Raw genomic sequence first — 27,696 nt, 5'->3', positions numbered from 1 at the left:
AGGTGAAGTCTGAACTTCTCTTGATTGTCCAATCATGAAAACTTCCTTATCATTGTACTTTATATACATCTCCTTACAAACTCATTCATCATCTTTATTGTTTTGTGCCCTTAACTCTTGAAACATGACTTTCATAACCTCGTATTTCGACCACAAGCACCACCACCACAATGGCAGTGGTCATCAGAAACTGTTAGAAACACCACACAAACTGATTGATGCTCCTCCATATTCAAGCATTTACCTGACATCTAGCGGATTTGAGGCTCCTACAAGGAGGAAACTACTGCTGAAATATGAATGTGCAAATCGCGGAAATGCTCATCCTGGTGTCAAGGTAGATGCAGAGAATAATATTGATGCTGAAGCTGAGGACTTCATCAAGCTCAAGCATAAGAATTTTCTACTGGCATGCACTGACATTCAAGCCTAGATCATGTTATATATTATTCTATGACCTTCTATTGTTAAGTACTATAGCTGGCCAAAATAAGCTGTCTACTAACTAATGTTAATGTGCCTAGAAGGTAATTACTTGTATACTTACTGTTTCTTCCTTTGAGCAAGTGTTACGATCTTAGTCTGTGAAATTTCTTTTCAATACTTTGGATTTGAATGTGTGATTCTTCATTTTATTCCCTGAAATTCTTACTTTCTTCTGAATAAGCTGAAATGTTAAACTGAAGTCCAACCAAGATGTAAAAAATCATATGCATTCACTTATAAAAAGATCTATACAATAAGATGTAGTAGTTCTAAGCTGTATTTCTATCTACAATACAAAAATTGGATTTACAATTCTATTTGTAAATCTACCCGGAAGCATGGCTCTGGTTATAGATGCTCAACTTCTTTTAAAGTTTAGTGCGATGTAGTATTGGAAGGATCTATGCCCATAGATTTGTAATAGTTCTTTTCTGCATTTGCAAACCGGTGTTGGAGCATTTTCCATTCCAGTTTACACCTCTCTCTCACCTGCAACCGAAGAAACGTTAGTATTATGATCAAGAAGAATATAATCTCGTCTACAATATACAGCGGACAGGAATATGTCTGGATAAAAAAAAATTAAGTGGAAAGCTTACCCCTTGCCATGGTGGTCTCCCATCATCAGCTTGCCCCTGCCAGAAGCAAATTTTATTTTATTTATCAAAAAGAAACCATCAGGTCTACCAATCGAAGACATAAGCCACACAAATGTACACAATCAACGTTTTAGTATGCATGCAAAATGCTTGATGGCGCACTATACCTGATTACCAAGTGATGGAATGCCTTGATGGACAATCCACTGTGCGTCTACAACTCCTATCTTCTCGTGAGCAGGCTATACAAACAAAAACGTCATCTAAGGGATTAGATTCTTTGACATTACAAAATCAGATCCAACGACATATAGATAAACAAGAGAGACAAATAGATGGTGATTAAAGCTAACCTCAACACATCTTTGAAGGGCCAAATCGAGACCCCAGCCGTGGACCAAATCATTCTACAAGGCCATATCAAAATGAGTAAACATTAGAAGGTAAAGGCTAAAATGGTTAGGACTCCTGAAACACTCACATCTGAGTAAATTTAAATCTATAACCAATACCTGAATCATATGCCACACACATCGCCATGCCTCTCTAGAAAATACAGGGGCCATGATTTCCACGAACCTGCAACCAGAAGAGGTCAGTGAGAAAAGAAATCCATATTCCTTTAGCATTTACCTTGTGAAACAACTACATCATATAGTAAATTGTGAAAAAATGAAAATCCATACCCTGCGCAGGGTGGCAAATGAGGATCCTTACACCATCCCGGTCTCTCCTCTGTTTCCCTATAAAATGTAAAACAAAGGAAAAGAAAATTAGATTTCAGTCAGTTTTTATTATTATCATCTCTATGAGGTGAATGGTGTCTGCTCATTCAGAAATATCACCCTTACTTGTGAACTTCAGAATCTTCTAGTCTCTTTGTCATTTTCCATGTTAGTCCTCTCCGAGGGTCCACACCAGGCTGTGAAATCTCCAAGCCGTGTTTCTTCACAAGCTTAATGTATCTGACAGAAGCAAGTTATAAGGAGAGTTAATTAACTAAGAGCTGTGCTATAAACTGTAACTTATTGATACTAAAACTTACTCTTCAGCAGTAAAATTTTGAACACCAAGATCCTCATCCCATATAAATATGTAGTCATAAGCTGCAACAACATCAGGGTGGAGGAATCTTTTGGCATACCACCTTGGACAAAAGTCATTGAGTTCAGTATAAAACTATGAAAGAAAGCTTAGCACAAAAGAAGAAAATATCAAGTTAACGTTCTCATAGTCACTCACCACTTTGTTTGCTTCAGGGCACTTATATGGATAGCCTTCTTTGACCATTCATATTGGTCCCATTCGCTTGCTCGATTATCATAATGAAACAGAAGTATAGTGAAGTTCTCTGAGAACTGCAACAGGCACATTTAAACAGAGGAAGCAAATTTATATTCATATTAGCACTTTTTTCGGGTTGGGGGGGGGGGGGGGGGGGCGGAAAAAGGGAGGGTGGGGACTGAGGGAGACAGAGAGGCTAACCTTTTTAACAGCAGCATCAATATTATGCCTCTGATTATAGCCAACTGTAAACGTCACAAGATACTTTGGTTTGATACTTAGGTCCTGCAAAAGGCAGATTGCTCAAACTTTAAACTTTTAATCATGTAAAACTTGTTCTAGAATTTTTTCAGATGACGATAAGATGATAAAATTCACAGTAATACAACTCTATTATTTCTTATTTACACTATTTCATAGTCTTACCCTTCAAGTACTCCAAAAAAATAAGCTATAATACACAATAAACTTGAATAATTTTGATTCTATATCCTAGTAGATCATTTACTTGTGAATACTACAATAGCTTAGAACCAGAAACTTTTATTAGCTCTATCTTTTTTATTTTTCTTGGTAATTATGTATCTTTCAACAATGCTATGTTCATTTCACCATGTAATCTTAACTTTCAGATAATAATGTCTACTCCCACAGAATGATCATATCAGCCCATGCTATTCATATCAGGTACTCTATTATATGATTACAAGTGCTTTCTTGTGATAAGATTGTACTGGTAACAGATAATTACCTCACTGGGGTGACCATACAATCTGCGAAGATAAAGGTCTGAATGAGGTACAACGATACCAGGCGCTAATCTTTCTGCACCTTGTGGATTCGAGGGGACCCAAATCTGCATAAGTTCATTAGGGATGCAGGCATGGATGAGTGTAAATTCTTTATATTAATAAAAACAATTATAATAGGCATCTAAACCAGTATTATTATTATAAATAAATATAATTATAATTAATAACAGCATTTAGTTTAAACTTCTAAACCAGTATCCTCTGATAGTGACACATAATATACCTTCCGCACATCATTGACCTCTTGAGCTTTTACTTGCGGAGAGATTGTTGGAGTCTCAATATGAGTGCTATTATCAGGAAGAACAATGGTAGAAAGAGTCATCTGTCAATTGACAAATCAAAAATAATTTTAAAATTTGGAGCTCAATGGTTGAAGACAGCAGCTGCAGGCACTTGTAATTATAGAAGGTAGAAGAGGAAAACTGGAATGATATGTCCACGTACATACCTTATTTTCCAGAAGTATAGGATATGATACTCCCATCAAGAAGCCAAAAGCAACTCCAATAAATGTTATCAAGATTAGCCTCATTTTCTCATTTTGTTTTTTAGAAAATTCACTGTGCCAAAGAAAAATCGGGTCTAAGATATCAGTCTTCCAAAAAAAAAAATGAATGATTTGCATTGTGTTTTTTTTTTTTGCTAAGGTGTTAAAAATAAGATTTAGGGTCTGTTTGGGAGTGCTGTTAAAAATTGCTGTGCTGTCAGAAAAAGTGCTGGTAAAATAAGTGCTGTTGTAGAAATCAGATAACTGTTTGGTAATTTTTTGAAATTTACTTATTTTGAGTTATAATATAAAAAATAATAATGATTTTGGTGAGGTTTTATAATGAAATCTATAACAGCATTCTGCAAAAACTGAAAAGCAGCTTTTTCTAAAAGCATGGGAGGACCTGCTTTTTCTAACAGCAGCTTTTCAGCTAAAAGCTGCTGTTCGGGAAAGCTGCTTTTAGATTTACCAAACAGTTTTTTACCGGCTTTTCAGCAAAAAGCTGTTGTTGCTGTCTGCAACAGCAACCCCAAACAGTACCTTACATTGTTTTGACTACAGCAGTAACCTAAAGTTGCAAACCTGTGACCCAAGTGCCTCACGGAATCTAGAGTCTTAAAATACTTCATTCTCAACCCAAATAGCGTGTGAGAGCTGCTCTGCTATGTGTCGTAAGTTGCAACCTGTAGCTCCTTTTTGGAAGAGATGAAGGCCGCTGGGAAGGAAGCCAGTAGCGAAACTAAATACAATAGATTTCAGTCAGCAAAATGTATTAACATATTACAGTTAAAATACTCATGTAGAAGTGTAGGACAGAGAACATAGTAAAACTGGATTCCAAGGTATTGCAAATTTCTTAACATCTACAATTTAAGCATAACAGAATCAAGATTCATACTTTTAGCTACGCCTACTACAATGATCGGTAAAATATATAGTACAAGGACAAGAAAGATATCCTGGATTGTTTCTTGCTAACTGCAACATGCATGCGCGATTAGAGACTGCGACATGTGCCTACCCAAGGACGTAAAAATCCCTAAAGAGGCTAGAGCAAGGCTAAAACAATTGACTTACATAGATTCAAAACTAAGTTGGGGAGATACTGTTGTTTTATCGCGATTACACGACACAGCTCAGTTCAGTCAAGAAATCAGGAAGCTCGAAAAAGTAGAACACGATGCATCACAATCCACAACCTCCCCCTTTAGCATCCCCTACCGGAAACCACTAGCAAGTCCTAATCTTAGCAACTTGTCAAGAATATGGTTCCCCTCTTTCTATTCTTATAGTACTCAAAAGACATTGACTTATAAGTTTCCACACGACCAATTCAATGACTTGTTCCTACTCTATGTTCTCCCATACAACCCCAAAAATACTCCACGAATAACGCAAATACAGCCTACGCAACTAAAACAGAAACTCATGTGCCACACCTTGACAATTCTAATTCTAATCCCAGTATTCACAAACCCCGTTCCACACGTTAACAGGTACATGTACACAGACAGCTCAAACAAACAGAGGAAAACAAACAAAAACAATGCAACTTAGCTCAAGAACAACGACTCTTACACATAGTTATTAAAAACAGAAACGGTACCTTAAATTCGAACACGCAAAACCCAGAAAAATCTTACGACGGGCTTAAGTATTGTTGTTGAGATCACCAAAAGAAGTAGCTTCTTGAAGCGAAAAAACAGAAACCAAAACGGAATCAATGTGAATACCTTATAAGTGGACTTAAACTATAATATAAAAAAGTCGTGCTGCTTGATATGTCGTAGCAACTGAATGAAAGAAACTAAAAGAGTTGGCGATGGAGAGATGTTCGAGTAGAAGAAGAATCGTGGTGCTCCACGTTTGTTGTTTTTGAATTTTCTTCAAACTTTACCACCAGTTTTTTTTTTGTTGGAATTTGGTTTGATTCTTTTATATTATCAAACATATAGTTGCCGACTCCGCGGCGGATTATATATTCGTTTCTTTGATATTATTGGCTACTAGTAGTTTTAATTGCTTTCGGAAATAGTTAACTATTGTTTGACATTCTACCAGCAATAGAACTAATATAACGTAATCAACTAGATTATTTTAATTCTTTGACATTTATCGACCAAGGATTTGTATCAATATAGTGAGCGCACGGACAAATTTTAATTTGATGCCATCTATACTATACTATAATAAGTCAACATGGGTATAATTTGTAGTCCTATGTTTTATTTATATTTTTTGGTTTGGTACTCTCCTTTTGGTATTACAAGTCTACAAATGTGGAGTCTATTAGTCTTACATTGTTAAACAGTTTCAAATACTAAAAACACTCCAAACAATACCTTATCATATAATATTTTCATTAAAAAATTATAATGATGTTATAAATAAAATTATAAATAATAATTTTGAATATCTTTTTTTAACAAAAAGTTTTATATAACTTTTTTTAACTTTAACGTGTTATATCAATATAAACACCACACATTACATAACTCTTTCTAATTCTTATCAAAAAAATCAAGATTACAGAATTATGTTGAAATTCGATTGATTAGATTACTGAATCTTTCAAATGTATTACAAGATCGTCTATGTTTGGAAAAGATATGAATTTTCTGATTTTTTTAATTTTTAAATCTACATGTACTAAATTCGAATTAAATGTATTTTATATATATATATATATATATATATATATATATTTGTTAGGGTTTGTCAATTTTCAAGTAATCGAGAGAAATATATTCAGTTGAATAATATAATTTAATTAAATTCAATCTATTAATATTAAAATACTAATAAAATGACGTTAAAATTTAAATTATAAATAATAAATAATAAATTAGGAACTACATATCCGTCCGTGCTTCGCACGGGTTAAAGGCTAGTGATTATAATTAAACAATACGTTGAAGACAAAGTTTAGCAATAATTGTGTAAAATTAAAGTGGCACCGGTCTCCTTAACAATTTAATCTGGCAGACCATGATCAAAGATTTTGACAAAAAATTAATAACTAACATAACTTTTAATCTTTTAAAAGTAGAACCAAGTAGTGGAGTGAATATACCTTGTTAGGAGAAAGTTATTCTATATCTTAAATCGGCAGTTATTTTTGTTTTCATACATATATTAACATATATATGAAAGAAATATATAAATTATTTTTTATTTTTCCATTTAAATAAAAAATTTAAAAACAATTTTTTCACAAACACAACTAACGACGTCACAATTTTCTATTTTGGAGTAAAATAAGTTTTTTCTGTATCACAATTTTTTTGATTTTAACTATTTTTCAACTTAAAGTCATTTTTCTAATTACGAGACTATTTCATAATTTATTAATAACATAAATAAATATTTTATACCTTAAGCGAATAATCACCTAACTCTGCCAACTTAAGTCAAGACAACTAGTTCTACACGACTTGAGAGGAAAGATTAGTTAGTATCAAGTTGGTTAATTAGAAGCTAAATTAGTACAAGTTGGTTAATTAGAAGCTAAAGTACGCAGGTGAAGGGTGATTTGATAGACTTGACTTGTCTAGTGAAATATGGACGCACAAGTCTGAACTTGGGCCGTTCATAATTAAAAATAAGAATATACTCCCTCCGTCCCTTTTTACATGTCCATTTTGACTTTTGACCAGTCAAATTGATTTTATTTTGACTGAACTTTACATGTATCAGATAATTGAGAAAAATAATAAAAATTATATCAATAGAAAGTACATTTAGTGTATTTTAATACGCAACTTTCAGATTTTAAAAATAATGAGTAGATAATTTGTAATATTTAGTCAAAAATTGGTCAATTTGACTCCTCGAAATGCATAATGGACATGTAAAAGGGGACGGAGGGAGTAGTTCCTGTGTCCACTTTTAGTTTGAGATAAACATAAACAACCATAAATTCCTGATAAATTAGAGGCTCAATCTATCATTGCGGACGTGTGGATTGGGAGATTCGATGAAAGATGAAATCAATTCATGAAAGTGCACGAGTTCGGAATTGGGAAGTTCGAACTTCACTGTCCAGACAGCACGACAACGGATTGTAAATGGATAGGGGTCATCCCCTAAATTTTGAGAGCATGTCAATACTCATTTATGAATTTTAAAAATATACTAGCTTATAACCCGTGCAATGCACGGGCGGTTAACATATTTGTTATTTTATTATATATATTTTAAAGTTACCTAATTTTATTGTAAAAATAAAATTATGATAGAATAACATGGTTTAATAAATTTTTTACTTAACAGTTGGATAAATTCTTCATAGTTAAGTCCGTCAAATGGCTAATTGAAAATTAGGTCGAACATATATATTTTAATGAGAATGTTAAAATATTTTTTTTTACATGTTATAATTTAAGGTGGCCTATAAACTCAGATATAAACTAACCAATCAACCTTTGATATTTCGTTATTAATAATTAATAATATGGTATAAAACATACGCATGAAACCAAATACCTCCCCATCATACTAACCTAAATTTAATGTTTTGGTAATATGGTATAAAACATACGCATGAAACCAAATACCTCCCCATCATACTAACCTAAATTTAATGTTTTGGTTTAATTGATAATAAAAAATATACTATAACATGTTATAAATTCAAGAGCTCCGTGGGTCGAATACCAAACGATTCACCAAACTCAACTAACTGACCAACCAAGTGAATTTTTATTTTTGGCTTTAATAATGTAATAATATATAGTATATGACAGATTTGTAATATTTCTTTTAATATGAGATCATTAGAGTATTTAAAAATAATGTTATTAATGTATTTTGGTTGAATTATATCACATGTTATTTATTAATAATTATATTTAATGATATTATATTTTTATATATATGGCGCCCGTGTTAATTGTAAAAACTCGGTTTTTTTAGTTAGAAAATCTAAAAAAGATAAAGCGTTTTGATTAAAAAGACAATTACTATGTTGCTTGATATTATTTTAGAAGATTGAGTTTTTTTTATCTAAAAAATATATAAAAGATAATATATTTTAGTTAAAAAGAATAATTGGTTATATAGATAGATAGGCCCGTACTTCGGCCCAAGTACCGACCGTCCGACCAATATAATAATACTCTTTCTATTTTTAATTATTTGACTTTTAGACTTTTGGCACACATTTTTACGTATAAATATGTCGCCCATGTCCGTATTAATTGTAAAAGATTAATTTTTTAGTTGGAAAATTTATAAAAAGATAATATATTTTAGTTAAAAAAGTAATTACCATGTTTATCAATGTTATTTTAGAAGATTGAGTTTTTAATCAAAAATATAAAAAAGTAATATATTTCAATTAAAAGGATTATCTGGTTATATAGATAGGCCCGTACTATGGCCCAAATTAAAAAGAATAATTGGTTATATAGATAGGCCCGTATTTTGACCCAAGTACTGACCTACCGAACTTTTAATGTTTCAGTTTTAAAAGGATTATTATTAATTGGTTATATAGATAGGCCCGTACTTTGACCCAAATTAAAAAGAATAATTATTTATATAAATAGGACCAGAATAATTGGTTATATAGATAGGCCCGTATTTTGGCCCAAGTACCGACCGACCGACCAAACTTTTAATGTTTCAGCTTTAATAGTATAGTATAGATTTATTATTTATTATCAGATAAATATCATATATTTACATATAAACATATTCAGATTACTGATAACCTTTCGGGAGTGCAGTATAAGCTCTGCCAACAAAAAATCAATAATAACTAATTATGATGAAACGACTGATCTCTATCAATTATCGACTATAATTTATCTCTCTCTTTTAAAAATTCATGAAACATATATGAGACGTTGAATCGATTTCATCTCACAACAATTAGTGATTAGACATAATATATGTAGAAATTGTAACTTTTTACTATTGAAGTGGAAAAATTATTTTCATAAAATCTCTCAAAATTTTGAACTCTGCTCGAGAAAATACCAAGATAAATATTAAATTAATAATTGTTATCCGAATGTAAAATTATGCTTAAGTTAAAGTTTTTGTGCTTATAGACTTTAGCATTTTAACAAAATGACTGTTTCTTATATTCTCAGATTTTAATTGATACTCCTTCCGCCTGTTATTAAAAATACAACATGCATTTTACGGTATAAAACTAGCAAAAATATGTTGATTATTAAGGAGTTACTGATAAAATCGTTAACGAAGTTAGGCGACCAATACTGTCTTTTTCGTTAAGTTAGGCTATCAAGATTTTGTTAGCGACGTACCGACGGAAAATTATCAGGATTTGACTTGGCTTTAGAGATTTTCTATTCCCTTTTTTCTGGTGCTGGAGGTGGATAAAAAGATAATTACATGCCCGTTCGTTTTTATTTTTGAAACTATTATATACCGGTTTGGTGGCAACTACCAATCAGTACTTCTCGACCGAGTACCCTCTTATTATTGTTTTAATTAATAACTGTCCGGTTAATCTGAAGGTTTGGGAGCAAAAAGTCCCAACTCCATCGATTGCAATGCAGTGGAGTAATAATCAAAAATTGCAGTGGCAGAAAGTAAGAAAGAAGCAAATGAAGCATGGCAGGAGTCAGGAGCAAGTCTGTAGTTATATGTTTCGGACTTGTTCCAATAATTATTGTAGCATCTAGTCCAGTTGGTTGTTCCTAAGTTAGGTTGCTCTTAGTTGTACACTTGTACTACTGCTGCTCGTCTCTTCTTGTTGGGAGAGGCGTTCTATGAATAAAATCGTGCATCTCAAAAAAGAAGGCCTAAAGAATATTACTGGAAAATACAAAACACTAAATCATATGAAGATGAAACCTCAGCTATGCCAAGTGAAGGACATATATCATTACTCAATGGATGGAAAATGCATTTCACAACAGAAATCATCCACATAAATTATTATCAAGCAGCGGAAAGAAAACGTGGATGATTTACATTGTGAAAATAAAAAGTCTTCCACCCAAGGCTGGAAGGAACTACTTGGTATAAATATGAAATCTCAATTGCAATGTCCAAAAATATATCATGAATGAATGCAAGAACGATGAACTATATTGGTAGTGAACTTGAAAGCTTTCTATCTAAGTACCAACAGCTCTTAGTAGCAAACTAAATGAACATGAAACTTAAGAGGCCAAGTCAGGGTGGACGGAAAGTTTGTAAATTATTTTGCTAGTGCATACGAATACTTCATCCAATACTCAAAAGATTTATCTGATAAACCAAAAGAAGATGAAACCTAAGGACACCAAATTACTATATAAGCATTGACAAAAAGGGATTATCATCCGGTGCTCTTGTAGTTGCTTGTGTTGGGTAGGGATAGTTCATATATGACCCCAGCCAAGATTTAAAAAAAATCTGCATAAAAACACTCTATTGTTCTTTGCGCTAGTAAGAGCCTGTTTGGAAACTTGGATTTCATTTGAAATCCTAGACATTCAAATAGTAGTATAAAGATGAGAATTTGAAATGACACTTGAAATCATGTCATTTGAAATCCAAAATTTGAAATGAAATACATGTTTCCAAGCGCAATCTAAAGTGAATTAAACACATTTCTCATATCCATAAGGTTTAAATTCCTCAAAGTAACAAGAGCAAATGACATGTCACTTAGTGGCCCGTCCTCTTGCAAGCTAGCTTTAATGGAATAGGAGGATCCGAATATGATCCATCAACAATTTTGTTGAATATCCACTTGTTTGCTGCCTCAGTGAAGTGAGTTCCATCCCAGCTAATCCGATGGTATGGGTCTTTGCAAGACTTTGCAAGCACTGTCTCTTTGCCATTTACTATATGCTTGCTCCCACATTTTATGAACATGTTGTAGTTATACTTTCCACCATGACCACAACAAGCTGAAAAAGGGTTCTTGAATCCTGTCATATATGCATTTTGTAGTTGTAAGTTCAATCATACTTATAAACTAGAATTATATGCATATGGAGGCTTTCTCCTATAAATGCTCAGGAAACATAAGAAATTAACACGGGTTTCTCCTCTTCAATATTTGCACCTTTTGGGAAACATAGTGAATACAAATGTAGATTATTGGCGAAAGTTCAGCACGTTCTGGTGACAAACTACAGATAAGTGTCACTATGTATCAGATTATCAGGTCATGAAGTTTGAAAGAAAATTACCGAGCTTCTTTGCGTGGCTGATAAGATAGTACTTTACTGTGTAGATATCAACATAAGTTATTGCAGCTAAAGGGAGTTCCTCCCTAAGTAGATGTACGGCTTCCTTCAGTTTATGGTTGAAAAACTGAGCTACATTGTTGAATGGACTGGCACAACCAAATTTATCCACCTGAGCAGCTGTGATTGGAAACCTGTCCATAACATAAGGTAGGCATCCCACAGGTCCAGTATTATGAATCCAGAATGATCTTGCGCCTTGAGCATATATGTTCTGTGTATACATTTATAGATTACTGTAATGTATTATGGGATCATTGTTAACTCATAAGAATATGGAATTTAGCAAAGAATAACTGAACTTGTAGCTGCATTCTCACCTTGATGACATTTGTAAACTGAGCCAAGACATCAGGAACATATGCCTTGACTTGTTCTGTTGACAAGTTAAGCTTGTAACCAGCAGTGAGATCATTTTGGCCAATGTCAAAGGTGTACAATGCACGAGAAAAATCACCCTTTTCTGGTAACAGGCTTTGAAATACAGCTCCTGTGCAGACGAAACAGGACAAGAATTGTTATATTACTCAAGTAATTGGCAATAACAGTAGAAGTAGCACAATTGGCTACATCTTGCATACCCTTTTGCCTAGCTATCTGAGATCTTGAATAAAAATCAGAAAATTGAACAGACTGCACATCTAATGAGATCGGACTGAAGCCACTCTGGGACTTGGTTGTATTTTGAGGTCTAATAGTTGAGCCAGCTGTCGCAAAATTGGCTCCGTGACTGAAGTTTGAACCAATAGAGTCAAGGTATGCACTAAGATATGGTAATGTCAAATTCTCCGCTGAAATAACAGATCAACATGTTACACATAGTGACCTCACAGATAATCTAGATACATCATACATAGTGCCCTCTGAAACTGACATAACTTGTAAAGTCTTGTTCAGTTGTACTCTTCACCCTATTCCTAATTTTAACAAAAATTGTTGCGAACCCATAAGTGATTCTAGTTTCCAACTGATAAGGCAACAACGGGAGAGACAAAATTGTGAAGAAATCAAATCAGCATTATTAAAATTTATGCATCTGACAATTCATGAGAAAGATGAGTGCTTTAAATTTCAAGAAGCAATAAAAAATGAAAGCATTACCTATAAAATCAATTACAAGACGACCATCACTGTATCTGCCTGCAGGGGCATGAAAAAAGGTCTCACCATGTGGTGGAGGGGCCTGTCCAAACGCCGCTGATAATCCACCGGTATCGGAATTTGAGTCACCAAAATTAAATATAGCCGGGAAGTCACAGTGGTTCCGACACAGGAATGAATTTGGAAGCAAAAAAACAAGAACAAGTGTGAAAAAGTGTGTGGGAAGCTTGTGAGAGTCCATGAATGTATGTTAATGTAAAAACAAATGTTGAGGCTTTGGAGTAGGAGGAGATTGTCATATAAGGTGAGAAAAATTCTCCGAACCGACCGAAACCGGCCGATCCAATCCGTCCAAACCGAATTTAACGGTTTAATAACGGTTTGGTTTGGTTATGGTTTTAAATTATAAAAACCGAATTATTTCGGTTTGGTTTCGGTTTTTACCTCCAAACCAACCGATAAATCCGAACCGAACCGAATGTGTAAATTTAAATATTAATATACATGTACTTATAATGTATTATTAAAAATAAAATTATAATCTACGAAAAAATATAAATCTTAAACATATAAAAGGTATCCTAGTAAAAAATTTCTTTATAAAAATATTATTTATTCTATTTTATGATATTAATTTCGATGTATGTATAATGTTTCCTTTCTTTTTATTTATATTTTTATAAAAGTATACGAATCACATTTTTTCTTTTCTTCCGTCTCTTTTTATCTATCAAGCTAATATATTCTTGTATCCTCTTTAAATATGATTAAATAGAAAATATAAATTGAATTTTTCATTCCTTATTTTTCAAGTTAAAATTTAATTTTGTTGCTAATTTTGTTTTACATATAAAAAACGGTTTAAACCGAAACCAAACCGAACCGAACCGTTTTAAACGGATTGGTTTGGTCTGGATTTTAAACATAATGGTTTGATTTTGGATTGAGATTTTGAATAACCGATTATTACGGTTTGGTTTGGTTTGGTTTAGACCCTTCAAACCGCCCAAACTGCCCGATGCTCACCCCTGTATAATTATGTTGGATATCATTAGTTAAAAGAATGTTTTGGACACTAGTTTCTTTTTCGAGTATTTAAAGTGCCAGTTGGACTTTGGAGGTGCAGAATCTGTAACGAGATTTAAATCTTGTTTTCAATCATTTTGGCGCTTTCCTTTTTTGGCTTTTTCTTTCGTATAATAACTTGTATTTCGTTTTCCTTTCACATATCCGACTCCGTGGCCCAATGGATAAGGCGCTGGTCTACGAAACCAGAGATTCTGGGTTCGATCCCCAGCGGAGTCGATATTTTTGTGATTCGTCTAATTTTTGATCCAACAGTAAACCTGATTAAAATATATCCTCTCCACTGTTTGAGGTGTTGCTCTATTTGCTTGGTTTTTAACAAAAGAAACTGAGAATCCTGCTCTAGATTGCAGATGAGTTTGGCACTGAGGATTCTCGATTTTTTTTGTTTTTTGTTAAAAGACGAATATAATATGATTGTACTATTAAAATGGAGGAAGAAGATTGTCGAATACAACTCATCAAACTTAGAAGATAATTTCTTCCATGACTTGGTCACAAGATCTTGATTCGTATGAGAGTTTAAATTTTTCAGCCTGACCCTCTACTGAATCAATTTGTTAAGCACCAAATTTTATAAGTTTGGTGGATTTTAATTGGTGTGGTCGGTGAATTTGCAAGGGGAGTCCACCATTATAAGGAGCCAATCAAAATCACCCAAACTTATGAATTTTAGTGCTTAGTGTGCGTGCAACTATCTGGAAATGAGGCAATTTGTTTTGATGTTGTGCGCGTGCTCTTAATAACATCATTTTAAAGCAGAATATAATTTTGTTTGTGGAATTAGCTACGGTGTCACTTTCATCCAGCTTCATAAACATGAAACCGAGAAAGCTGCAGGTTAGGCCACCATTTGCTTTATTTGACAGACAGTCTCCACATATATGTTTATAGCTCTGGCTTGCAAATTGCAACCAGCTAAATCAACTACGAAAAGCATCTCTAAATTGTAGTGACCTGCAGGAATAATAACATGCGGATATGTGGTACCGCAGCACTTAAATAGTTTAAAGACCATAAAAACCTTGTTGTAACCTCCACGTCGAATCAAACATTTAGCTACAGAACAACGAATTTTAGCACAATAGTAAAACATAACTCCACAAGTACACAACCAAATAACCAGATGTCCTGGCTATGATATCCAAGGATTTGAACTCTAGAATTCACTTCGGGTTGAATGGTCTCTTCACTTTATTGGTTGGAAGCTCGATGACTGGGATTATTGCTCCAGCAGCATCAATCTGATGCTCCAGCTGCATGTACCATGGACAAACTTTTATCATAAACAGAAGCAGAAAAGGAAAATAACTGATATATCTTGCAGTCCAGAAAACCTATAATTCAGTAAAGCACAGTGGTTCATAATAAAATCATGAAGTTGTAATTTACTGCTTCGTTCATGATTTAGAGGATCCTACAGAGATTTAAAGTCGAATCAAAATGCTTATGAAATTAAGATTTCAGCAATCTCCTGAGGACTTCTGTCACAATACTGTGACTGGCAACAACAAAAAGCATTACGTACTACTCAAATTCTAAATACTCCATAAATCTAATCAACCTGAACAATACTTGTCAGATTACAAATTCCAAGTTTACTAAAATTGATCTTAAACGCTGAAAAGGATAGAAAAAAGATGTCGGCTAAATTACTAATGGTAGAACATTAATATCCTAGCAGGAATGGAAAGACGGAGTATACTAACCTGGAGAAGTGTCTCGAGTCTACTTTTGATTAATAAGTACTCGTCTTCTAGACGCTTAAAGCATCTCACACACCTGCACCAAACACCTTCAAATGTCATCTACAATTCAAGTGGGCTGCAATTACTAATAAGAACATCAAACTGATCAATGATTTAGGCAAAAGAAAACTGTATGTTGCACAACTGATGTGCATGGCAGCAAAACATTTTGTCATATTAACTCCACATGTGAGCTTAAAGAAGTTATCTGCAGTACAAGTGAGTTCCACAATTTGATAAAAAAAAAAAAGGCTCAATATTGGTGTAAGTAGAAAGAAAGACCGACCCTTCGAAATTTTTGGCCTCGTAGCAGGTTTTAAATGAGTTGCAAGTACTGACCAAACCATGAGTACCCATGCTGTTATTCCAGAATAGAAAATATTAGTCGAAAATTTTAGAAAATAATCAATAAACAAAAACAAGATGATCTATCTTCTGTATGTATTATTGTTCTAATCAATATAAATACTCAAAGACTTTTGCCAATAATACACGTACAATGTTGGCTACAAAGAAAATGGAAACTAGTAATAAACAGTGCTACTAGGAATATTTACATGTACAACAAGGTCATTATCCCAACAATATTGTTGGTGACCATTCGAAGCTATTAAAACAATATTACTGAATGCTTCTCAAAACACGGACTTTTCTTGTGGAATAAACCATATTCAATGCTATTAATACAATATTACTTAATGCTTCTCCAAACACGGTTTTTTCTTGTGGAATAAACCGCACATAAATGAACTCCCAGTAAAAAGACATCGCACATAGAGACCAAGAGTATATAAATAGGAAAATCTGAAACACTAGTATATAGAGAGAGCATGATACAAAATCATTAATTCTCAATCTGAACTCTGAAGTATCTCCAGTGTCCAAACCTGTAAAAATAAACCTCTATGCAATGTCCGCTTAGAAAGCGCTGTTGATCCCTCTACGTGGAAATTCCTACTTTTTCAGGTATTATTTAGCGAATATAGATAGCATTTAATCAACATAAACCCATTTAATCCCTCTACCTCGATTAATATTCTTACCTTTTCAGGTAATATATAGCAAATACAGATAGCATTCAATGAACATAGTACATTTTCTAAATTAACTATTGTTGTCGTAATTGCATTTTTACACTCCACGCCATCAAAATGTACCGCTCTTCATATATGGACACATGCAAATTATCTAGTTTCGCCGACAAAAGATCTGCATGTCTGGTAGTTAATAGTGTAAAACAGACCAATTTGATTCAACTAAAAATAGAGAAGAAAAAAAGAAGAAGAATTTGAAAGTAGAGATATTAATATTATCTGTTTGAATAAAACGATCCTGTAACTATTTCATAAATGTGAGCCAACCAACATAATAACACACCACATACGACCCTGAAGAACCGACAAACCTACCTAATCAAAATATTTTCCTAACTTGCTAGCTTCAGTTTTGGATTACGTAGTTGAGAAAATCTTTGGTTCGGGGCTTATGCCTGCACAGGAGCACCGGCCAAGTGGCCTGACCAAGATTTATATTATTATCCTAATACTTAACTATTTTCCCCCTGTTAACCTGGTACCTAGTATCCCAGCCTCTCTCTTTCTCTCTCAACAAACAAATAAACAAGTAAAAGGCTGGTCATAATGCTCCAACACCATCCTTCTCTTACTCTCCTATCTCTTACACAGCCACTTCGTCAAGTTATGGTATCCTTTTGCCTTCATTTGCTTGGTAAGATTTATCCACCGTAGCACCATCCCTCTCTTAGTTGGCTGTGGCTTGAATGGAAGTTGAAAAGCAAAGGAGAGTCATGCATGATTTTGGTGGTGAGTAAAAAGAAATAAAAATAAAACTCAAGGTTTTCAACATTTTGCAGTCATCAGTAGACGACTGAATTTATTTGCAAGAAAGTTATGCTTCGGTGTTTGATTCTCCAGAGCTTAAAATGAGGTTAGAACTGAAAACTGAGCATTCTGACAGTTATTTAGTGATTAGTCGGTTTCTTGCACCAACAGAATCGCAGTGAGTTTCAGTTTTGACATCCTCAAAAGTTATCAATTTTCCTTACTTCTTCTGCACTACACATACACAAGAAGAATTATTACAGTAGATACAGTACACCTATATTCCAATCAAACACATATCATATTTTCGTTTAACATTCTTTTCACTGCCACCCTTGTATTAAACACCAATCACTCGTCAGGCTGTTGCAAATCGAAACATTACCAATATGTTGAAACACTATCATCAAAAATTATGTTTAAGCATCAAATATAACTTCTTATTAACCCCGGAAAAATAGAGTTTTACCAAATGGAAGTTTCCCGGAAGTCCTCAATAATTCGATCAATTCTCTCATAGTTCGGGTCCTCTTTCTGCCTGTTGAACAACATCAATCACAAGTAAAATTCGTATCATTTAATACAGTTCAAAATCAAAAAATTAAAAAAAAAAAAAAAAGGAACACGGACAATTCGGAGGCCGCTGTTTCTAATTTCGCATCCGAAGCTTCGCGGAACACGGCAACCATCATTCCAAAAAAATCAGGATTCTCGAGATTCTCGTCTAATGCCCGCATGTTCAGAACAGTTATGAATTGACTGTCCACGATTTCCTGTTTTTACATTAAAAAAATTTAAAAAAAAAATCATTATTCAAATCAGAAAGGTACCCAAATCAAGTGCAATCACAAAGACCCGCATCGATTAAAAATCAGATCATGATTTAACTTTCTTGAAGTAAAGTAAAAAAGTAGAAAGACTCGAAAACACCGACCTCGCGGTACATGTAGTTGACAAGATCTGCATGGCGTTTTAGCAATTCCTCCACTGTCTCCATGGGGTCCTTCTGCTTCACAAGGGAGAGTGCCTCGATAGTTTCGCTAGATTTTAGCTCCGTATGTTGCTGTCAGTGGGGAATCCTCGTATCTATCCTTTTAAAGCAAATGTCAGTCCTATTCTCTTCCTTTTTTTTTGGGAAATGTTAGAGCTGAAAAGTTTTGAAAAGACGAAATTATCCCTTCATATTGTTTTTTCTCTTTTGCTATTGTATATGCATGAGGGCAGTTTTGTCTTTTTAAGTTTTGTTTGCTCTGAAAATTAAAAATTAGCTCTGGATTTAACATTTCTCTTTTTTTTTTCTTTCTTTTATAAATAAGTCACTTAATTTCCCAACATATAAATCAAATTCATTTATACTAATATTGAAATTATTATTTTTGAGAATGGTTTCCTTTTGTTGTGAAATTTCCAACTATATTATCAAAAATATAAAATTACGTATAAAAAAATAACAACATTCGTAGAGTAGGTAAATTTATATATTATTCCTTGGAATTGCGTATATATCCGTATCTGGGGGAGTAACATACATCTAAACATGACATATAGCTACTCTACGAATAATATTTTACTTGAACTCAATATATAAAAATTATTTTTATTAAAATATTCTGAATTTATTTTTATAAATTACATTTTTAATTTCAACTCCTTAAAATTAAAATTATGTATCGTTTCCAAAATGATGTTTCTATCTCTCCCTCCCATCTCCCATGTGTTGAAGTTTCGAACCTAATCATTCACAATGTATGTGCTTGATTATGAAAAGGGAAAATAGATTTTTTTGCCACCCAACTTATTATTTGTTTAGAAACCTACCATTGAACTATAATTTTTTTCTTTTTTGCCACTAATGTTAGGTTCGGATTTTTTTTTTGTCACTAACGTTAGGTTCGGATTTGATTATTAACACTATGTTATTCTTTTTAGAATTAATTGCATTTGGCGCCCCTTTGATTTCAGCATGTTGCACATTGCACCTAATAGTTTTGGAATAAACACTATACAGCCCCTTACTTTTAACCCGTAGACACTTTGCACCCTTTCCGTTATCTTCTACCGTTACCGTTAACCTTTGAAGGGGCATTTTGGGAAATTTTATTATATTTAATTAAAATCAGACTTTTATTTAAATTTTCCGATCATCTAAACGATATTTTTCGGAAATCTATTTTCCGATAGTCTGCAATATAATAGTGATCTGTGTCTATATCTTTATATGTAGTACTCCATATGTGTCCTAGGTAGTGTATCTTAGAAGACGAGAGTACGGATTTTTTTTACTCAGAAAGGAAATATCAAAATTAACTTATGAAACTATATTTATAAAAAGTGGGAACCTTAAAATACGTGACAAGTAGTGGTAAAGAACTATAAAGTCAAGTGATACTATATATTTGTGGAGTCTTAAAATAATTCATAAAACTAAATTTTTTAGGTTCTTAAAATGTCTGTTAAACTCTCGTACTTCAATGTAAACTAGTTAAGGGACATATATATGACTGTATATAATGTTATGGACACATATCATATCATCATAATATTGCAGACAACCACTATGTTTTTATAATGCTAAAAAAATAACATATTGTTAATAATCAAATCAAAACATAACGTTAGTGACAAAAAAAATCCAACGTTTTTTTAAGGAAAAAAAAACATTAAATTTTATTCAGAAAAAATAAAATAAAATAATTTTTGAAATTTTTTGGAGTCTCAAAATGCGTGTCCAACTCTCGTCCTCCAAGGTAAACTACCCAGGACACTAAATAAAGATATAGACACATATCAGATTGCCATTATATTGCAGACTAACACTATATTTTAATAATACTAAAAAAATAACATAGTGTTAATAATCAAATCCGAACCTAACGTTAATGACAAAAAAAAGTCCGAACCTAACATTAGTGACAAAAAAGAAAAAAATTATAGTTCAGTGGTAGGTTTCTAAACAAATAATAAGTTGGGTGGCAAAACAATCTATTTTCCCTTATGAAAATAAAGAAGAGTAAATTGTGTCATTAGCTATGGTTTCCCTTTATTCCTCCAAGTAATATTTCATAAATCATAGATTTAATGTTGGTAGCAATTCAGTGCTATTTACACAACTTCACTAAATGTTTTCTCAAACATGGAGTTCTCTTGTGGAATAAAGGTACCTAATTAAATGGTCAAAATAGTTTGGTAACTTGCTAGATTCGGTTTTGGATTGCCTGATTCAGAAGATCGATCTGAGTTGATCAGCTTCATGGCTTATCCCTACACAGGGAACACGGACAGAATGAACTGAACTCAAATTTGAACAAACAAGTACAACGTGATAAAGGCTGGTATTCAAAGAACCAAAATCCAGCTCCTGACACTATCACTTTCATTTGCTCTGTAAAATTCTTACAAATAGGGCTTCGGTTGTGGTTTGCAAGGAAGTCGGGAGGCGAGGGAGAACCACGATTTTAGTGGTAATCGTGGTGTGTGAGCGGCCTATTCTTGATAGTGTCCACGATCATAGCACCTCCGGAAAAAACATCTCTAAAATGTGGTGACTTGCATGAATAAATAACAGGCTGATATGTCATCTTTAAAAGTTAATAGTAACTTAAACCACAATAACACAGTTACCTCAAAAGTCGAATCAATCTTTTAGATTTGAAAACAACAAAGTTTAGCACAATAGTAAAACAGAACTCTAGAAGTACAGAACCAAATAAACAGATTTTCCTGGCTAGTAGATTCAAGGACTGGAATTCAGAATTTTAAAATCCAGAGACATTATGAGACAGCTAGACTTCAATCTCCATGAGCTAGGATTTAACATTCCCTTCAGTTTTTGACGGGACACTTGATGATTGGGACTGTTCCCCCAGCAGCTAGGATTTTATGCTCCAGCTGCATATATGGCGCATATAGATGTTTTTCAGAAACAGGAGCAGGAAAGGAAAATAACTAAGAGATTAAAAGAAATTCAAGCACTGACAACACCGGAAACGTTACAATGCTGAAAACTTATTATTTAGTAAATGAATTCTTGTTAATAATGGAATTTTGCGTTTATAGTACGTAACACTTGGTAGTTTATTTGGACGTACCTATAAACCCTAAAAGTGGAATTGAACTTGTGAAATAAAGATTTACATGATACCTTAAGTAGGTGACTAGTAATATCCTAAAGGCATTGTAATATAGAGATATTGAATATGAATCCTAGAAGTTGTCACATTACAGATTTCACTCAAATTGATGTACTGCATACAAGTACCATAATTGACCTTAAACTAAGAAAAGGATAAAGATTTTGAATAAAAATACTAATGTTTTTCTGTCCTGAAAAGGAAATACCAAGAGTACTAACCTGGAAAAATGCCTTAAGTGTTTTTTTAAGGCAGAGGAAGTCGTTCTTTAGATGCTTCTGGCAATGGACGAATCTGCACCAAAGACCTTTATTTATCATCTTCATAATGAATTAAGTAGACTGAGATCACTAATGAAAACAAAAAAAACTAATAGATAATTTAGGGAAACAATGTATTTATAACTTTAGTGTGTATAAATTATATTTTATTCATGGAGACCAGTGTTCGAAAAGTCGGCGATTAATCGGGATTAATCGCCGATTAATCGCTGTTCGGTCGGCCACCGTCTCGATTAAGCGTTAATCGGTGAAAAAATCGTTTTTTCTGAAAATCGGGATTAATCGGTCAAAAGTCGGGATTAATCGGAAAAAATCGGTCAAAAATCGGTGAATTTAAAAAATTTTAAAAAAAGTGAAAAAATTTTAAAATTTTAAATTTAAATAAAATAAAAGGCACAGAAAGACAAAACACATAAATTAAATTTGTTTTTATTACGTTTCACTCTTTTAATATTAACTTCCAAACTCTAATTACTTAAATTTGCAATATATATTCCTTAGCAGATTGAATCAAATATATGAGATGACTAGGCTTGTATATGTATATAAAGGCATGTTTTGGGTTATAAAAAATCATTATTCTTTTGATTTTATATAATTATAAATTTATACTATATATAATTTTATAAATATATATATATAATTTAAAAATAATATTAAATTGATTACGATTAATGATCCGATTAATCACTCCGATTAATCTCCGATTATCCGATTAATCGCTGGACGGTGCCCTCACCTAAGTCCGATTCCCGCTTTTTACAACACTGATGTAGACATTAGAATCACTATCTTGTCCATTTGGAAAACTGACAGTCTTGAAGATTAACTGTATAGATATTATCAAACCTTAGAGGAACCAAGTTCCCCACCTAGCCCATTGTGACTCTTTGTCTCTGAATTAAGTACAACTAGTGCGCATGGGCAGCAAAAAAATCTTGTGCAATTTTGTTGTGCAAACTCTACATGTGAGCTTACAAAACTCATCTGAAGTACAGGCGAGTTCTAAATATCGATTCAGAAAAAATCGATATGGGTTTAAGTGAAAAGATATACTGACCCTTCAATATTATCATTTTTGTAGCAGATTCTGAACGCTTCACAACTCAGTACCAATCTAGGAGCACCAAAGCTGTCAAATCAAGAACAGAAAAAATTAGTCAGATTTTAGAAAATAAAAAATTAACAAGATGATCGTTGTGCTATATGTATCCTTGTTATGGTCAACATGCTTTAAAGGCTTTTACCAATAAAACACACACAATTAAGTAGCACTGACACGAAAACTTAAACAGTGATTCAGTTAAATGTATAAAAATGCCATAACATCAAAATGACTTATAAAAAACTACAAACATATAAACTCCCAATAAAATGATTGTGCACATCAAAACCAAGTATAAAAAGACTCCACGATTACAAAGAAAGCGGTAAAACCAATTCAAAATACTTCTATATAAGAGGCCTGAGTTATAACCATTAATTCCCGCTCTAAAGTATCTCCAATGTCCTAAACTGTAAAGGAAAAAAACTATGCAACATCCTCCGTAAGAAACCCTGTTCATTGTTGATACCACTACTTGATATTGTTTTTCTGTTTATTCAAATTATTTTGCGAATATAGATAGCTTACAATCAAAATTTCATATTTTCTAATTTGAATTTATTGTTGTCTCAAGTAATTTATCCAGCCCACACCATCAAAAAGTTACGTGAAATAAAATATGTGGTTGTGGTCAGCGGTACATAACAGTTACAGACTTGCAATCTAATTAACACACAAAAAATGTAGCTTTTTTCATATAAGGACACACACATATTATTCTGAATATATAGACTTGAGAATCGAGACTGCTTGTTACATTAACCTAGTAACCTACTTAACAATTTCTTCAATTTCCTGAACTTTTAACGATAGGAATTCATATATATGTCGCAATTTCTTTCCTCTCGTAATTAATATTCCTAAATATACAAATTTTATCCAACTATGATAGATGTATAAATTTAGCTGTTTTAATGAAATGAACCTATAATTATCCCATGTGTTTATAAGCCATAGTCAACTGAACATGCTAAAATAGAACATGCAGCTCCGCTGACACAACGCTTACATAGAAGAACCGACAAATCTAATCAAACTCGTCAAAATAGTTCGCTAACTTGCTAAGGTCAATTTTGGATTGCCTAAATTAGAAATTTCAACCAAGTTGGTTTGGTTAGGGCTTATGCTTGCACAGGAGCACCGTCCAAGTGACCGACCGAATGAACAGGTCCAAGATTGAGATTATTAATCTAATACTTAAATAAATTATACTTGTTTACCTAGTAACCACTACCCTGGCATCTCTATTAACAAACAAACAAATGTAACAACATAAAATCTGATTAATAGAAAACGAAAACCGAGCTCCAACACAATTTCTACTGCACGGCCACTCTATCAAGTCATGCTTTCCTTTTACCTTCATCTGCTCGGTAAGATTCTTCCGGTTAGGGCTTTGGTTGTGGTTTGCATGAAAGTTGAGAGGCAATGGAGAAATCATGACTTTGGTAATGAGTAAAATGGGCTTTCATGTTTCCCCAGTTGTCAATACACAACGGTTGAATTTATTTGTTGAAATGTCATGAAGTACTAAATATTTAGCTTTTGTTACTTTGGTCTTAACGAGATGCTGTAGGAGCACTAGTTATTCTTCCATAGGCGTCATCCATGAGATAAATACATCTGTTATGATGTTAAGTCTGTGTTTTGATTCTGTTTGACGGAGCTTCGAATAAGGTTGGAACTGAAAACCAAGCACTCCCACAGTTATATAGTGGTTAGTCAATTGGTTTCTTGCACCAACATAATCGCGGTCAGTTTTGGTTTTGATGTCCTCAAAAATTATTAATTTGGCTTACAATTATTCTGCACTTACACAAAAGGAATTAAAGTAAATATGCTACAAGTATATATTTCAACAAAAGATATACAGTAATTTTGTCCAACATACTTTTTATGGGACCACTATTATATCTCGTCAGGCTGTCGCACATTCGAAACATTACCAATATATATGAATCATTATCAATTAAGACTATGTCAAAGCATCGAACCGTAAGTTCTGATTAAGTCGAGAAGAACAAAATTTTACTTTTTACCTATTGGCAGCGTCCTTCAAGTTGGAGACAATTTCAAGAATCCTCCCAAAGTTTATCTCCTCCTGACGTCTGTTCAACAAAAAAAATCACAAGTAAAATTCAGATCATTTAACAAAATTAAAACTATTATGTATTTTATCCAAAAATCAAAAGATTATCGAGTCAGTTAGAAAGAACGCGGACAGTGCATCGCCCACATCTATGATCCCCTCCATCAAATTTTTAAAGAAATTGTCAGCTATTTTTTCTAAAGTTCGAGGACTCTCTGCGTCTCGAATGCTGTGAATTTGTATGAAGTTATTACCCAAGATCGCCTGTTTTCACAGCAAAAATCACAATCATTATTCAAAATCATAAATAAGTGCAATCACAAACAGGCGCGTCGAATTGAACTCAGATCAGTGTTTTAGTTTCTTGAAGTGAAGTGAAAAAAAATAAAAGATTAAAGATACTGACATCGAGGTACATAGAGCCAAAGAGTTGGTAATGTTGTTTTAGCAGCTGAGTTAGTGTCTCCATGGGGTCCCCTCTGTTTCACTATTGCGTTTTGCTGGATAGGCTGCTCCTTGTGTTGCTGTGCCTGGGGTTTTCTTTTCTCGTCTCTATCCTTTCCTAAAGTAAAATCCGGTCATGCATCAGACTTTCCTCGTTCTTTCCCTTTTTTGACGGTTACGAACTTATAACCGTGCTTTAATTTATATTTATATTTACAGCCTCCAAGACACAAATATTTAGTTAATTTGGCGGATACTCTGGCTCATCTCGATAATTATTAGAACAGATATTATTTTGTAAGGCATATAAGCTAACATTGTCAAAAAAAAATATCATTGATTATTAATTAAAATTATTTTATTATTTTATATTTAAATAAATATTCAAATTTCCATTCTAGATAAAATTAAAACTTTATTAATTCAAACTTTATGACAACACCTCTCCCAGTTTGGATGACAACAGGATCATCAAAATAATCAAATTTATGAAGATTACGGAAAAAATAACGATAATTTAAGTTCGTCAAATTTGGAAATAGTACGAGTACAATACATTTTTTCTGAATCAGATAACTGCCTGATTTCTGTATGCATGTATAGGATTAAACGTCGGATTGATGGCATACAGATATGTCGCCGAGGGAATGCTGTAGAGAAGATAGATTGTTGCTTGGCATAGATATGAGGCAGACAGTCTGGCATTCACAAACATCCATTTCCATTTCCTGTAAACCTGCAAGTGCATTCCAAATCTCTGACAGCCCTCAAATACTCTGTCACTGTGCGGAATCTTCATCTTAATGTTATCTGAACTTGTTTCTGACAATTGCCGGAGTCCTAATTCTGATAAACTCCAGCCTTCTGATTCTTCAGATCACCAGACTTCTAACAACAAAACCAGCATTAACTGAAATTAATCTAAACCCTGCTTACTCCACATGTATAAAGTTTTTGAATCATAACACATATCCCAAAAAAAAATTGAATCAAGAAAATTTAAGCCTAATTGAAATGTAAGAATCGATGGAATCATAGCTAGAAATCACTAATAATTAACAAAATCAATAAATGGATAATATCACTTAAAAAAAAAATCCATATTCAGATTTCTAGAATATAAGCATATAATCTTGTTTCCATTCTAGAATATGAGCATGGATAAAAAGATAAGTACCTTCAAAGCCAGAGCCCAGAGTTGACATCGCTTTTGTTTGATATTTGCATTTGCACCTGCCCTTCCCATAATTGATGTCATACCAATACTGTATATCACGAACACTCTGTCCAGCGTCAACTTGAATTAAAAAAATTTGGAGTTCTCAGGCTTAGAAGCCCACTTTTGAGTTATGAGCCCTTACACAGTTGAGACTTTGATAAAACATTAGTATAATGATTCAGTCTTTAAGATTAGTTTCCAGAAGATAATAGCAAAAAGAAAAAAAAAGGACCAAGGGTATCAGCAACCCGCTTGTTCTCCTTTGGAATTTCAGCCATATAAATTGCATTAGGGGTATGATAATACGTTTTTAAAGCCACCTTGTATCAGGATGGATAAATGACGTTGTAACGTCGATAGCAGTTCCTAAGCTTGTCAGATCAATTACAGGAATGTTAAACGGTTGTGACATGCCTTATGTTGTGTTTGGTTGGGGAGAATGAAATGGAATGGAATGAAATGAGTAAAAAATACTTGAAACTAATAGAGATAGAAAGAAAGTTTTGAAAAAATTTGAATGAGTGCAAAATTGCTATGATGAGATTTGAGAAGAAATTGAAGATGGGAGATAATGGAGCATTCCATCTCAAATGGAAGGGGTGATATCTAGCATATGATGTAGGGAATGGAATGGAGGAAGGAATGAAATTTCTTAAAAATCATCCATAAGATAGTTCATTTTTCATTCCATTCCTTCCGGAATCATTCACCCCAACCAAACACAACAGAATCCATTTATAGTTATAAAGAAACTGAGGCATA

General features: G+C 33.3%; 4 protein-coding genes, 1 long non-coding RNA gene and 1 other non-coding gene across 7 annotated transcripts; 1 reads left to right on the top strand and 5 right to left on the bottom strand.

Moving 5' to 3' along the window:
• Nucleotides 1-697: 697 nt before the first annotated feature.
• On the bottom strand, nt 698-5,421 carry LOC108206608 (uncharacterized). 2 transcript variants are annotated; one of them, XM_017376963.2, is made up of 15 exons: nt 5,281-5,421; nt 4,257-4,413; nt 3,633-3,744; nt 3,405-3,506; nt 3,121-3,225; nt 2,571-2,654; nt 2,328-2,443; nt 2,131-2,232; nt 1,937-2,050; nt 1,772-1,828; nt 1,598-1,664; nt 1,439-1,492; nt 1,253-1,327; nt 1,086-1,121; nt 698-975 (listed from the first exon to the last, which is right to left on the bottom strand). In XM_017376963.2, exons 2-15 carry the CDS (start codon nt 4,301-4,303, stop codon nt 862-864), a joined length of 1,185 nt encoding a protein of 394 aa, XP_017232452.1. In that variant the 5' UTR covers nt 4,304-4,413; nt 5,281-5,421; the 3' UTR covers nt 698-861. The 2 variants fall into 2 exon arrangements, with proteins under 2 accessions (XP_017232452.1, XP_017232451.1); XM_017376962.2 differs by lacking the exon at nt 5,281-5,421 and adding an exon at nt 4,752-5,023.
• A 5,613-nt stretch (nt 5,422-11,034) lies between these two features.
• Nucleotides 11,035-13,277, bottom strand: LOC108208061 (GDSL esterase/lipase At3g26430). Its single transcript, XM_017378536.2, has 5 exons — nt 12,992-13,277; nt 12,472-12,681; nt 12,211-12,380; nt 11,834-12,104; nt 11,035-11,569 (listed from the first exon to the last, which is right to left on the bottom strand). The coding sequence occupies exons 1-5, from the start codon at nt 13,230-13,232 to the stop codon at nt 11,304-11,306; spliced, it is 1,158 nt and encodes a 385-aa protein (XP_017234025.1). The 5' UTR covers nt 13,233-13,277; the 3' UTR covers nt 11,035-11,303.
• A 946-nt stretch (nt 13,278-14,223) lies between these two features.
• Nucleotides 14,224-14,296, top strand: TRNAR-ACG (transfer RNA arginine (anticodon ACG)). The gene has a single exon. It is a non-coding gene; the product is annotated as a tRNA-Arg (tRNA).
• Nucleotides 14,297-15,017: 721 nt separating this feature from the next.
• LOC108208643 (histidine-containing phosphotransfer protein 1) lies at nt 15,018-18,740 on the bottom strand. The gene is made up of 6 exons (XM_017379179.2): nt 18,601-18,740; nt 18,297-18,439; nt 18,136-18,204; nt 16,112-16,183; nt 15,787-15,859; nt 15,018-15,333 (listed from the first exon to the last, which is right to left on the bottom strand). Exons 1-6 carry the CDS (start codon nt 18,661-18,663, stop codon nt 15,244-15,246), a joined length of 510 nt encoding a protein of 169 aa, XP_017234668.1. The 5' UTR covers nt 18,664-18,740; the 3' UTR covers nt 15,018-15,243.
• A 2,207-nt stretch (nt 18,741-20,947) lies between these two features.
• LOC108207662 (uncharacterized) lies at nt 20,948-25,853 on the bottom strand. The gene is made up of 6 exons (XM_064086348.1): nt 25,678-25,853; nt 25,405-25,535; nt 25,222-25,290; nt 23,138-23,209; nt 22,018-22,090; nt 20,948-21,554 (listed from the first exon to the last, which is right to left on the bottom strand). The coding sequence occupies exons 1-6, from the start codon at nt 25,738-25,740 to the stop codon at nt 21,489-21,491; spliced, it is 474 nt and encodes a 157-aa protein (XP_063942418.1). The 5' UTR covers nt 25,741-25,853; the 3' UTR covers nt 20,948-21,488.
• A 257-nt stretch (nt 25,854-26,110) lies between these two features.
• Nucleotides 26,111-26,998, bottom strand: LOC135150772 (uncharacterized). The gene is made up of 2 exons (XR_010289028.1): nt 26,893-26,998; nt 26,111-26,603 (listed from the first exon to the last, which is right to left on the bottom strand). It is a non-coding gene; the product is annotated as an uncharacterized LOC135150772 (long non-coding RNA).
• Between the last annotated feature and the right edge of the window lie 698 nt (nt 26,999-27,696).

Source organism: Daucus carota, chromosome 2 (assembly GCF_001625215.2).
Source record: "Daucus carota subsp. sativus chromosome 2, DH1 v3.0, whole genome shotgun sequence".
Lineage (NCBI taxonomy): Eukaryota > Viridiplantae > Streptophyta > Magnoliopsida > Apiales > Apiaceae > Daucus > Daucus carota.
The sequence above is the reverse complement of the archived record's forward strand: the minus strand, read 5'-3'. Positions and strand labels throughout refer to the sequence as shown.

Excerpts from the sequence above, each read along its gene's own strand:
- LOC108208643 (XM_017379179.2), bottom strand. The coding sequence starts at position 18,663 with ATGGAGACAGTGGAGGAATTGCTAAAACGCCATGCAGATCTTGTCAAC. Across the intron at positions 18,205-18,296 it reads GAAACAGCGGCCTCCGAATT|GCAGAAAGAGGACCCGAACT; the intron begins GTCCGTGTTCCT and ends GTTGTTCAACAG. Across the intron at positions 15,334-15,786 it reads GACTCGAGACACTTCTCCAG|CTGGAGCATCAGATTGATGC; the intron begins GTTAGTATACTC and ends TGGTACATGCAG.
- LOC108207662 (XM_064086348.1), bottom strand. The coding sequence starts at position 25,740 with ATGGAGACACTAACTCAGCTGCTAAAACAACATTACCAACTCTTTGGC. Across the intron at positions 25,291-25,404 it reads ATAGATGTGGGCGATGCACT|ACGTCAGGAGGAGATAAACT; the intron begins GTCCGCGTTCTT and ends TTTGTTGAACAG. Across the intron at positions 22,091-23,137 it reads AAAAATGATAATATTGAAGG|ATTCGTCCATTGCCAGAAGC; the intron begins GTCAGTATATCT and ends TCTTTGGTGCAG.
- LOC108206608 (XM_017376963.2), bottom strand. The coding sequence starts at position 4,303 with ATGAAGTATTTTAAGACTCTAGATTCCGTGAGGCACTTGGGTCACAG. Across the intron at positions 2,444-2,570 it reads TTGATGCTGCTGTTAAAAAG|TTCTCAGAGAACTTCACTAT; the intron begins GTTAGCCTCTCT and ends TGCCTGTTGCAG. Across the intron at positions 1,122-1,252 it reads TTCCATCACTTGGTAATCAG|GGGCAAGCTGATGATGGGAG; the intron begins GTATAGTGCGCC and ends TGCTTCTGGCAG.
- LOC108208061 (XM_017378536.2), bottom strand. The coding sequence starts at position 13,232 with ATGGACTCTCACAAGCTTCCCACACACTTTTTCACACTTGTTCTTGTT. Across the intron at positions 12,682-12,991 it reads TCTTGTAATTGATTTTATAG|CGGAGAATTTGACATTACCA; the intron begins GTAATGCTTTCA and ends CTGTTATTTCAG. Across the intron at positions 11,570-11,833 it reads CAGCCACGCAAAGAAGCTCG|GATTCAAGAACCCTTTTTCA; the intron begins GTAATTTTCTTT and ends CATATATGACAG.